Raw genomic sequence first — 13,550 nt, 5'->3', positions numbered from 1 at the left:
TACATTGTTTTGGTAGGTATAAATACAAAGAGTGCATGAGAACAATCTGACCTAAAATAAGATACTACTACTTTTTTGAACTGATGTTATATATTTTGATCTGTGGAAAAAGAAAGGGAAAACTGTTGTTTAAGGGAGAAAGAATTACAAATAGACAAAGAAATATGTCCGCCAAGTTTAGTGTTAATAAAATGGACAAATGAGAAACAAAAAATAAAAATAACTGGGAGAGGATTGATGAGAACCAGTGAAAGACAGAGGAAGAGACTGGTCAGCCTATTTTTTTGCAGGGTGAAAGAGAGCTTCCGTCCTCTCAAGAATACATCATTAGAAACTGCAGCTCTTAATCATTCTGTATCTCTCTCTAATTATCTGCTGACTCCAAGTTTTAATAGAAACTGCTGATGGCATCCAATGGGCAGAAAATCATGATACTACACCTATATAATCCTACCATCATGCTTGAAAGTGCTCTGTAGATCTACTGTACTAGATAGTCAGTCGTGTAGCTCAGTTCACAAGATGTTTATTTATTTATGAGTGGCAATAAACTATATCATACACCTTCAACCTTGGGAAATCATCTCTATCGTCACAGTCATCTTTTCTGTGTTGTGCATACAGCAGCACAATAAAGTCTCCAGTGTGTCAGACCACAGCAGGATAGTTCACACCTGTCATAGGATTGTCAAAGAAACCTGTCTTAGCACTTTAAAAGCGCACTGCACTAAACTGTGGCCCATTATTGTACCACTCTGCCCATCTACCTTTCCTTTCTGAGGCTTTCAGCTGGTTGCCACGGTAGCCTGCCTCCCACCGCCCCATTATCCCAACCACCCACTCACACATACATACACAGTCCACACACAAACACACACCACCACACATAGGGCTCTAATGAAATGAATCCTTCTGTATCAGCAGTGCACTGGCCGTTTGGCACAATGAACCGCAATGAATAATTCAGCCAAGAGAGGAGACGGCAAAGAGAGGAGAGGAGAGGAGAGGAAAGGAGGAAAGGTGGAGCCGCAATGAGAGGCGGCCGAAAAACACCGGGGGGAATGACAGGACAGGAGAGTGGGAGTTTGCCAAGATGTGAGCAGCAGAGGAGGGGAGACACAACGATTAAACTTGCTGAGTCAATAGTGAGAGAGGAGCTATGTGTGTGTGTGTTTCTGACAATACAGAGGCCCCTTTGTGCTGCCCTGTGCAGATGCCTGTGCACAAACACACTGGGACGACCGAGCCGTGCCAGACTCTGCTGCTTCCCTCTTTTCTCCCTCCAGCCACACAGCTCTGTTTCTCCTCTAAAACTGAGAGTTATTTCATATTGTAGTCAACAGCTGAAACAACATTCAGTAAATCAAAATAATCACTACATCTGATATTACAATAATTTGATGAGCATGTGCAAAATCCAACTATTTGAATTCATAGTAATAGCTGTTCATCATAATTATAACTCTTTGTTATGGTAATATCTTGTTAGGGATCTTCAGAGTCACAAGTGTTATAATATCCAATGTAAGTACTGTGCAGTGTAAAAAGATTTGTGCTGCAGCAAACCAGTACACCCAAAATTAGAATCACCAGTTCAGTGTGTCTGACTAAATGTCTCGCCTTTTGTTTCTACATTATGACCTTGAGTAAAAGCCAGAAAAGTGTTTTTGCAAAACACTATTATGTCACATTGAAATGAACCTTTTGGATGTTAAATATCGTTACTTTCCCTATATTGTCTTTTCCCCTGTTAGACATTTGTGTGAAATGTTGTCATTATTAGCGTATGAATTCTTGAGTTATGGGCAAAAACCTTGACCTTTGACCACCAAAATCTAAAAAGATCATCCTTGAGTCCAAGTGGATGTTTTCATCAAATTTTAGGAAACTCCCTCAAGGCTCTCTTAAGATATCATATTCAAAAGAATGAGAGGGATGAGCTCACGGCTTTGATCAGTTCATCTTTGAGTCCAAGTGGATATTTGTGCCAAATTTGAAGAAATTCCTTCTGGGCATTTGAGATATGGCATTCGTGAGAAAGGGAGGGATGGACGGATGGATGGACGGATGGATGGACAGACGGACAGACGGACAACCTGAAAACATAATACCTCCAGTCACAGATGTTGCTGGCACAGAGGCATAGAAATAGATTTCAGCAGAAACCTGTCATCACCCCACATCATCCATCATCACTACCCTCATGTTTGGAAAATGCAAAGTTGTCCATGGCTCTGACAAAAATAAGCCTAAGAAGAAGAGGAGTAGGACAGTACAGATGCTATTCCCAATTATGTAGTGGGGCGTTGGAGTAAATATGTTTTTCAGCAGAAGCATTGTGCTACCTCGCCAGTGTATTCTGGTTGTTTCATGTAGTATTTTAATTGTATGGTTTGTTGTAGCAGCTGTCACACTGGAAGATTGGGTTCCTCAGTGTCAGAAATTTGGTGCAAGGCGTGCTTGATCACCAAAAAACTATATTGGCTGTCTGTGTACGCACCTTAATGTGCAATTTAAGATCACCCTTTCCAACTGACAACCAAAGACTTCACCACATTTCTCTCTTAATTGTCAGTAGGACAGCCCGCAATCGAAAAGTGTAACAAGGTCTTAAATCTCTCAAGGACTTTTCTTATCAACACACCGCGTCTTTGATATGAACTGGGCCCAACCAATATCATGTACTTGCAGAGCTCTGGCCTCAGGAACTTCTGGGACTTATACACACTTTCTAACTAAATAACAGGTGATAGCACTTGTAACCCAGGCAGGTAAGGAGGCAGTGTCAACCTGTCCTGATTTATTTGTGAAGATGAAGGAGAAAGGCTGGAGCTTGTGACCAGATTTTATTTATCTGAAGAAAAAGGGATGTAGAGGCAGAAAGAAAAAGAAATAATAGAGAATGCAATGTAGGCTGACTAAATGCTGTATAAGAACCCTGTTAGACACTTAAACTCACTTCATCACACTGCTGTTCACTCAGCACTTGATATGTTACTCTTTGATTCAGACATGCAGAACTGCTGACACAAATTCTAATTATATTAAACATTAGACATGCTATGTTTGAAATAAAATATTTTCATATATATGCCTTGTCTTCTAGTATCGCAACTACAGACATGGCTCTTCTCATGTTTCCAAACCTCTGTCATTCCAACCAAAAGTGATGGAATGCTAATATCTGCAAAGTATAATAAACTGTAAGTAAAACTACAGTCAGTACTTAGTTGTAGTGCAACACACGATGTGCAAAGTGGGTGCAAAGCTATACTAAAGTGTATTGTGTGTGAATTCAGCGGTAACTTACGTGGCAACCTCACGCATGACCTTAGTGGAGGTGTCTTTCAGCGTGTCCTTTAAGTTGTCCTTGAAGTTGCTGAAGAATTTCCCAGCTCCTCCCTTCACCATATCCAACAACCCTCCACCATAATTGGCATCCATATCTGAGGACATAGAACATTAGCCAATCAGAATCCAGAGGGACACAAAATACACACACAGTGAAGATGCTAACAGTACACTTCCAAATAAATGCACAGATTTGACTGTTGGATAAAAACCTGCTATTTGACTTTTCAAACAGAAGAACAACTGTTGCTTTCTATACAGGTACGATGCATATTATGCAAATATAAGTGATCCTTGAATTACTAGCTGGAGTTCTGAGGTTTTTATTTGACTTCAGTATAAAACATATGAGTCACTGCACAACACAACAATTAAGGTAGGTGTGAAGGAATGATGGACAAGGACACAACAGACAAGACGCAAGAAAATGCACACCATCTGGAGGTGTGCGTGTGTGTGTGTGTGTGTGTGTGTGTGTGCGTGTGTGTGTGTGTGTGTGTGTGTGTGTGTGATTACAATGTAAAAAGTAAGCAAGTTGGAGCAGACCCAGGTGTCATATCTTAGTCAGCACCCCTCTGGAGATATGAGATTTTCTCTCCCTCTCTCTCCAACTCTCCCCTTTATATATCCACACATCCACACATAGAAACCAAAGTGGCTTCACTTGAGATGTAACTTGGCAGTGCTGATGAATCTACATACATTAAACATGAGGCATGTTTTGGGCTGGGCTTGGACAGTTTAGTTTGAATTGTCTAATATAACTAACTGAGAAGTCTGTGTACATTTGTGTTACTTTAGCATACCTAATATCAAATGAGCAAAAAAGCTGTCTTAAATTCATTTTGTGATATTGATTGATGGTGGAAAGGTACGCAATGTTTCATTACTGAATACGAAACTGTCCCAGGCTGTCGCCATATTTATGTTTTTGCAAACATTTGCAATGAACAGAAGGTTTCAGGAGGAAAAGGAGCATTTTTTTAACTTGTTTCACATTGTTTTCGCTATTAACAATCTCCATAAGCAGACACTTGTAGTGGACAATGCAAATAACGTCTGTTAGTTTCTCTGAGGCATACCATGAAACATAGCTACAGCAGCTGTATGCAAAAAGCTTACAGTCAGAAATGAAGGAAATTGAGCAAAGTCTTGTTAAAAACTTCTCAAAGTCATAAATTGTCCAGAGGCATCCTTGTCAAAACATTACAACCTTACAACCTGAGACTCTGGACAGTGCTTTTATATCTGCTCTGTTTTTTTATTACAGTTTGAAATGGTGCGTATAGCTGGGAAAGAGAGTGATCATCCAACCAGCACTGGGAAGAGTTGAGTATGATATTGAAGTGAGGCAGGTGGTTCATTATGACAGGAGAGTATAGTGTCATTAGCTGGTAGTTGGCTGCAATTTGTGTGATGTTATGCTATATAATAGGCTATTACAAGTCTTTTTGCATCATGCTGGTGGGCCGCTGTGCCTTATTCTATGCAGAACTCTTCGTTATATTATGGCCATGAGTTGTTCCTCATATGTGAGAAGTGAGTCTAAAGCAATCATAACTGTGTCTTTTTGATAAAGAAATTAGAAAATTATAGTGTTGGGTCAAGCTCAGGTCTTAAAGATGTCTGCACGGGCCAGGTTCAGGGCTCACACAGTGCTGCTGCTGTTCCACTAATTGTCACCTGTGAAAATCCTCAGAGAAAAATAGCATTTGTGTTGCCTTGGAGAGCACACTTCTGATTGATTTCAACAGCAGACTTTCACACCCACTCACAAAGATGCTCCAAACACTGTCTCAGAGGATATCTGCTGGCTGCTGCTGGACAAATTTTGCTGATTATGAAGAGCAACTGCTTTAAACTGTTCTTTCACTACTCTTCTACCTCTGCTCCCTACACTCCCCTCTCTTTCCCTGTCTGGTTCACTCCATAACATCCTCAAATTTAGACTTTTCATCTCTGAGTGCACAGGCCTGAAATTTGTGACAGGGATTTAATTTTTCTGGAGAATAAAGCTCCTGCTTGTTGAACTCATATAGCATATGATCCTCAGACATTTCTAAAAACTTGAATGGAACTTTGCCTATGGCAATCACGATTAATACTGTTAACTGAGCAGCCACTTGCAAAGTGACTGAAGTGTAGTAATAGCTGCATTAGGAAAAGAGCAATGCAGTGCCTCAGAACAAATATATATGACACTGGGGTGTTAGATTAGCTCACAGAACACCTTTGTTTTAAACTTGGCATGTGGAGTTTGAAAGATATGGGCATTTACCAGACAAGGAGGGTCCAACATAAGCTATTGCATGACAGGAATTTTCGGATCATCTGTTTTGGGAGGTTAACCCATTTTTTGGGCTTACTCCTAGAAGATATCCTCGGCCTATGCAGATTTTATTTTGAGTCTTCCAAATAACAAAAGTCAGTGCTGTATTAATGGACTGCCTCTTTAACATTTTTACATCAACGGGTATTACATGAAGAAAATTACTTATTGAGTGAAATATTTTCACTTTAAAGATGGGCTGTTTATAGAATGTCTAAAAAGGCTTCTTTAGGTTTGGAACAAACCTTAAAACTAGAAAAGCAAAAACTTCAGGAGTTTTTGTTTTGTCTTTGACAGTCAAGAAGGAGCAATTAAAATACACTTTTTATGATGCACTGCAATTTGTGCTAAAAAGGCCAATAAAGGTGGTAATAAAAGTGCAGGGTTTGGGAGATCTCCATTTCAGTTGTCCGATGTACTCTCAAGCCAAAAACATTTTTGCTTGTCATTTTTCTTCTTTTGCTTAGTTATCCACTGGCTACAACTGGATCTAAGGACTGAAGATTATAATATTTAATCCAGTAAAATTGACCAGAGTCTCAACTTTTGTAATAATGTGTGTCCCTCCCTTTCACCCTATGTTATAACATTTCTTCAACAAAAATGGATTGGCTGAAATCCACTAAAACTGAAATTATGGGTTTTTACTTGAAAACAGAAGCATGGACACACAATGTAAAAGGCCCAAAAAGAATCAAAGCCTACACTGCTGGCATTATCACATCTGTGCCTTGAAACCTTAAGCTGACAGCAGGCCTCGTTTTTTACATTCTGTTAAACTGTGTTGCACGAATGCACCGTCCTCTGCTTTCTGTGGTGAACTCTTTGTGTGTGCTTCAGGCATTTCAATTTGATTTATCTGTACAGCAGAGAGAGTGTCAACACTTAATAAGAGAAAAGGAAATGGGAGATAACATGCAGCAAAGGTTGAGCTCCCCAGTAAAAGCCATGCTCTTTGTTTTCTTATGCCTAACATACACAATAACCCTGTTAACTCTGCGGCTGACTGAATTTAACCTCTAAATCATATAATTTGCTGATTGCATCCTAGACTAATGCCTTACAATCACCATTTACCCTTCATTTCCTGAGGAGTAAATTAATAGATCAATATTACTCTCATGTCTGTCCACTAATATGAAGCTACAGCCTGCACCTGGTTTAGCAAAAAGACAGAAAACAGCTAGCATGGCTCTGTCCAAAAGTGGCAATATCCACTTACTAGCACCTCTTAAGCTCACTACTTAGTACATTATCTTGTTTGTTTAATCCATAAAAAAACTGAAGTCTGAAAGGGGATTATGCTGCCTTTGGACAGAGTTGTTTCCCCCTGTTTCCAGTTGTAATGCTTTGTTCACTTCATATTTACTGTGCAGACATAAGTGGTAATAATCTTTTTATCTATTTCTTGGTAAGCTTATTTCCCAAGTTTCTAAACTATCCTTTTAACCCCTTGAAACCTGGATTGACATCTGTTTTCTTGTGCTGTTAGTTTAAAATGAGCTTTAAGACAAAGAGACAGAGAGAAAAAGAGAATTGTAAGATTTTATCTTTATTTAAATAGGGAAAAAACTCTGTTTGTAGTTATTTAAATCCATATTAAATTGCGAATTATGTTTTTAAATTATTATTATTATTATTTAACCTTTTTTCTTTCCTTTAACCTTTACTTTCTGCAAATTTCTCAGCTCTTTTTGTAACTTCTTAATAATTTCTTGCTTTTGGGGAGGTAATATCCTGTTAAGTTGCTTATCTATGAGAAATCAGGCCAATATGCTCAGGTCTCAAAGGGTTAATTATGAGACAATTTTAGCATGTCTATACTGAGAAATACAAACTGAAATGCTCCCCTCGCATTCTACGGGCAACACTGTTATTTCACCTGTAGGTTTTGGTCTATTTTTAACCTCCTTACTATGCAAATTTCCAAGCCAGTGAGCATGACAGGATGTACTAGGAAAACCTGGATCCTGCTCTGCCTTGAAATCAAGAGCTGTATGAGTTAGACCTGGATCTGCCAGTCATTTTCAGATACCTGCACAGGTAACAAGGCATCTGTTATCATGAAGGAAAGAATGTGCTTCAAACAAACATCACTACAGAGAGTTGCTCCACAAAAAAAATAGGACCAAGCCAATAGCTCCCCCCTCCTCCCTCCTCAACCACCTCATATTGCTTTCACAGTCAACCAATAGAAACAGAGAGAGGGAGGGGAAGGAAAGGAAAAGAGAAGACAGTTCTTGTTATGTCCAGAGGGATCAGCGGGCTGTCTGAATATGTCTCCCTCCTCCTACAGCCACAAACATTTCTCCCTCAATATCCGGCTTGGTGTGAATGACACACATGGATTCATGCACACAACAATAAAGCACAACAAGCAAACACACTGCACTTGATCTTAGTGCTACAACACTTTGCCAGGTCTTTTTGTGTCCTGGATCCAAATGACTGCGGCATGAACCCCCTACTCTAATCTGCTTAATTATAGATGCTGCTGATAAAACAAGGAGTGTGTGATTAATCATCTACTATGCATCTTAACCAGAGGAGAATTCTGCTGCTTTGAATGGCAAGCAAACTCCTGCAGACTGCTAAACACACAAGTCATGGAACATTGGTGAAAGATGAGACAAACTATAGGTGCAAGCTGACAGTTTAGTAGTCAAATATAATTTTGTATAAAAGGTTTGAAACTACCTGTGAACCTTTTCACTGATTTCAAAATGCTTGACCTAGTATAAACCTATGGAGAGGCAAACACAGGCCTGGATTGGCATTTGATCCTAAGCAAGACTATAGTAACTTTTGCAAGCATTCTTCAAAATAGACTGCACAACCTAAAACATATTATTTGGAAAACATGGGACTTAAGAAGCCCATGATGCTCCTTGATTTAGATGGTTGTCTGAACCTGTAGTGTTTAGACAACCTCATTTACACACCAAGAAGACATACGTGCAAATATTCCAGTCACCCCTCTGTCAGGCCCACTAAATTTGTGCTAAATTTATTTTCTTATGTCTGTTTTGCAAGCCTTAGTGTGCTTTTTATGGTTGGCTTTGGATGGTGGTGTTATGCAAGTCACACATAGGGATGAGGAGATCAACTAACCAGTCTGTAAACTCTCTTTCTGCTGACTTCTAGCTAGCTAGCCGCTAACTAGCTAGGTCGAGTTTTTTTTTTTTTAATGTAAACATCAGTAAACCTAGAGGAAAAAGATGAAGAATAATGGTCACCAGCTGAACTAGCATCCTGCTAGCCATTATAAAAGTATTTGAAATAACCTGCGTAACCTTTCCAATGGGATATCAAAACTGGGCAAAATCCTAGACAGCGCCATCCAGCCAGGAGACTCTTTTTCTATGTGCCAATATAGAACCATTCAGAAACATTGATGATTATAAAGCAGCAGTCAACAATACAAGAAGACACAAACAAAGGACTACTGTGCACAAGTTAAAGGAGCTGATGGGATCACATTTCACTGGAGTTGTATCTTGTGAAATTCCATGTGACAAATAATAAATAAATAACTGCGTAACTAGGTACTGTTTTTCAAGTTCATGCCAGCAAATGTGTGTAAGCTTGTGTTGACAAACTGACAGCAGCAAGACAGCAAGACAATGAAGGAGGAGAGGAATGGGAAATACAATAAAGGCTCCCAGACGGACTCGAATCTGGGCTGTTGCGGTTCATGATCAGCGGCTTAACACCCATAGGCCACCAGGGCACCCTCAAAACTGCAGACAGTTGCCACATAACAAAACCACATCCATCACTTTGAGAGTCAGGCTGGTTTTACTACCATCAATCAAAATATAAACAAGGATACTGAGAGGGGAGACACCTGCTTATTCACAGCAAAATAGATAAAGTAATATTGCTGAGAAATAAGCAGTGCTAGATGATGTTGAAGACTGATGTTCCTCTCAGTAACCTGATTAGAAGATGAGCCTGTGGCAATTAGCCACTACTTCAGATACAATAAAGATCAATGTGTTTCCTTTATGTTGGCTAAAACTTCAACTATTTTTACCAGTTATCTTGAGCCTCAGAGTAGTGTATTTTATAATACAGTAACAGGCTATTAAGATTGTTTTATTAGAATAACAAGTAGAGACCAAAAGAAATTAGACTTTGCAGTATTTTACAACAAATAAGAAAAGATCAAATAAAAGTCAGAAAGTAAAATCTCAATTTGAATCATATTTTTCCTTTGTTCTTTCCAATAATCATTTCATGATCCCTCAGATTCATCTTGCATCTTGACCCCAAAAGAGAAATATATATCAGATATGAAATAGCTAACTGCTAACTTGTTAGCATTAGCAGAAAGCGGATCATATAACCAACATGACTGTAAAATAGTTTGCAAACAGGCATCTATTTGATCATCTCTATAAAAGACAATTTAGCTGGTTTTCATTTATGCTTTATTGTCCAACTGAGTCTACCCAGCTGTCACCCGATGCCAATAGGGCCTCAGAAAGACACTAGACTCGGACAGACAATACATTTTTGCTGAAATTTAAAAAATCAGGTTGATGATATTTTAAATTTCAAACCAACTAAGAAACTTAGAACTTAACATTGTGAAGTGGTTACTTGCCAACATAACTTAAAACCAACAAAATATCATACTTATAGATCTAGATCAAACTGATGACATGGAATTTTGATCACCCATCACAATCTAAATTCAACCAAATATCAACATGTAACAATGTTGGTACCCAGCTGTGTTATCTCATTTTATTAGGTATGCACAATATTTGATTTTTTGCTGATGTCCAATACTCCCATATAAAAACAACTCATTTGGCCAATAACCAATACCGATATTGATATATCCACTTTTGTCCCCACCTAATTTTAGTGATCATCAAGTCCTCTCTGTAGTGGAATTCACATCATATCATACATACTCTTATCATAACGGCCCTCCAGCAGATGGAGACATAAAATAGAATGTTTTCGGTGTATGCAATATTCATTTATTTTGCAAAACAAAGAAAAATACTTCAGCTTACGGGGTTGATGTTTTGTACTTGTTCACTTTGTAAATTAAAAAAAAATTGTGATATGGGCAGAAATCAGCATGTTGGCCGATTCTGATGTTTCATTTTGAAGCCAATATCTGCTGATACTGTTGACACGCCGATAATATCATACATCCCTGCCTGTTATGTCTCCCCTGTGTTGTTTCCCATCCTGAGTATTAAATGGTATAAATCAGTTACAGTGTTAATGACTAAATTTGCTCCTTAAAATCCTGCTCTCCTGTAAATCACGTGCCTTTATTTTCTGCTGTATCTATTTCTCTGCATATCTCTGTGAATCTGTTAGCTGTGTCTTTCTGTCAGTAGCCAGATGGCTGTGGGAGTGCACAGACTGGTGAGCCAGTTACAGTGACAAACCTTGCTAATACAGACACTAGAGGGAGGCTCTGATACAGACTCTATCAGGTAGAGAGCCCAGACACTCACAGTAAAAAGAAAGAGCGGGACATCAACAGAACAGAGAGCTCTCAGCAGTGCCAGAAAGATCAATGAATGTGTCTCCCTTCCTCTAGAGTGCCAACCTTTACCCCTCAGTATCAGGCTGTGCGCGAACGGGACAGATGGATACATAGACACACACAGACAGAGACAGGCACACAGGAACATGAAAGGGACCATCCCTAAGAGCTTACAGACCAGACAGACATCTGACACTGGAGCCCACCCCCACTCTCCACCATCACTAACCCCAATCCCCTTTCCTCACTGACCCTCCTCATACAGCTTCTTTTGTTTCACACAGATCTTCTTCCCTTGTGGCTGGCTGACTCTCTAAACACTTTACTTTTAAACACCCAAAGTAACAAAATTCACTATAAGCCCTCATTTACTGCAATCACTACACTGTTATTATCTTGCAATATTAGCAGTAATAGCTGTATTGATATTGTTATTGTCCTTCTTTTGCTTCAAAACTGCACAATATTTTAAGATAGAAGGAATTTTTTTTGAGGCCCAAACATTGACTTGGCTGTTCATATATGAAACATTTAAATCAGTTACTTAAAGATAACCTGGAAGATGAGGAAAAAACGCCATTATTTGATAAACTGTGTTAATATATTTATTGTCTTTCATCTGATTTTCATCTTTATTAAAATACATTTTCATAAAGATTTAAAACTATGCAGAAGTACATGTTATACATGGTACACTATTATTTAATATGTTTTATTGTTTTTATGTTTGACATATAATTGCATCTTGTAATCCCAAATAGGAAGAGCCAAATGTTTGACATGGCAAAAAAAATGAAACATATAAAAAATTAATAGTAGTGAGAGTTAATAACTGTAGTAGTGGCAGCAGCAGTGGTCGCAGTAGTAACATCACAATGCTTAATTCTTCTCAAGAGGCTCTTTTACAGAGTCCAGAATTGATCTTAATGAGGATAACGTGTCAAAACAAATGAGCTATTGTGACTGAATTTAATAAAGCATGTAGGGCATTTGTCATCAAATTAATGATGAACAGATTTTGGTTTTAATTGGATACATTAGGCTCATAATCCATCATTCATGGCCAGCTGATTAAACTTTTGATCTGAAAGCATTTGTGCCACTGCTGCCTAAAACAGAATCAGGAGTTGTTGTCTTTTTTTAATCTCCTAACTATTAGAGTATTAGTTCAATTAAAAATAAACAATTTTATTCCTAGACCATGAAAAAGTAAAAGGGCTATGACATGTGGTTATTATGCTCCTGAAAACTGGCTGGAAAATGAGTTTGTGTACATGTGCTTCCATATTTGACATATTTCAACCCTTTGAAACCTGAGCATATTGGCTTGACTTCTTTCAAAAACTTGGGAAGAAAGCAATGAGCAACAATAAAAGAAATCACCCATAATTATCAAGAAATCAGAAAAATGTACAAGAAAATTACCTGAAAACTAACGACGAAGACAACAACAACAAAAATGGGGAAAAAAACAAGGAAATTACCAGGGAAAAGTGCGTACAAATTAAAATAAATTTGTAGCATAATTTAATGCTAATTATTTCATAATAATGCACCAATTTGCTCACGGGTCAAAGTTTTAAATACTTGTGAAAGGTGTCTGACTGCAGTAAAAGAAAAGTGATGTTGTTCCAGGTTAACATATTGCGGGCACTAGAATAGAGTGATGTGTGCATATCATCTAAAATATTATCATGCAAATACTTTTTGATACTTGATGCATCTAAAACATACCACTCAGTCTATAGTCTAAACATTATGTCAAATGCATTTGTGCTGGTTACCCTAAAAGAAGATGCACTGGACTGGTTAGCGCCGCATGAACATATATAACAGACCGTTTTAGAAATTTTACATAAAACCAGTGGTACTAGAGCTGTCCTCTGCACATAATAGCCTAACATAGTCATTTAGGTGGGGTCTTAGAGCCACTATGAGCCCTGGAGGGGGTACCAGGAGGTGCATAGCATCGTTGTATACTTTCACTATTTGTTAGCCATTGTGTTTTGCCCACTGCTACTCCACACCAGGACACTTACAGGCCACGTTAATAGTGCTGCCTAAAGTCATCAGTTATCACTCAAGCACTCGTCGTGTCAGCATGCAGTCGCCATCCAAGTGTGATGCGGTGATGATGCTTACCTGAGCTGTCCATGGTGCTGCAGTCCTCCTCTCTCAGCGGGCCTGCCTTCGGTCCAAGGGTGGCCGCTATGGAGCCTGCGAGTGTGCCGCCGCCGCTGCTGCTGCTCCCCCTGCCGACACTGAAGCTGTCTCCGCCGCTATCGACCAACTGCAAAGATTCATAGCCATCGTAACTGGTCTTTTTCTTGTAGGCCCCCAGCAAGCTCATTA

The 13,550-nt window shown here is 38.9% G+C and overlaps 1 protein-coding gene across 2 annotated transcripts in view; it reads right to left on the bottom strand.

The window, feature by feature from the left end:
• The window catches only part of dnajc6 (DnaJ (Hsp40) homolog, subfamily C, member 6), a 41,164-nt gene extending 27,614 nt beyond the window's left edge, over positions 1-13,550 (bottom strand). For both annotated transcript variants that reach the window (XM_042482832.1, XM_042482835.1), the window contains exons 1-2: positions 13,341-13,550; positions 3,311-3,446 (exon numbers count right to left, since the gene is read on the bottom strand). In XM_042482832.1, coding sequence (XP_042338766.1) covers positions 3,311-3,446; positions 13,341-13,548 — 344 coding nt within the window. In that variant the 5' untranslated portion in view covers positions 13,549-13,550. The remainder of the gene's footprint in view (positions 1-3,310; positions 3,447-13,340) is intronic.

Source organism: Plectropomus leopardus, chromosome 3 (assembly GCF_008729295.1).
Source record: "Plectropomus leopardus isolate mb chromosome 3, YSFRI_Pleo_2.0, whole genome shotgun sequence".
In the NCBI taxonomy this organism is placed as follows: Eukaryota; Metazoa; Chordata; class Actinopteri; order Perciformes; family Serranidae; genus Plectropomus; species Plectropomus leopardus.
Note: the sequence above shows the minus strand (reverse complement) of the source record. Positions and strands in the feature narration are given on the sequence as shown.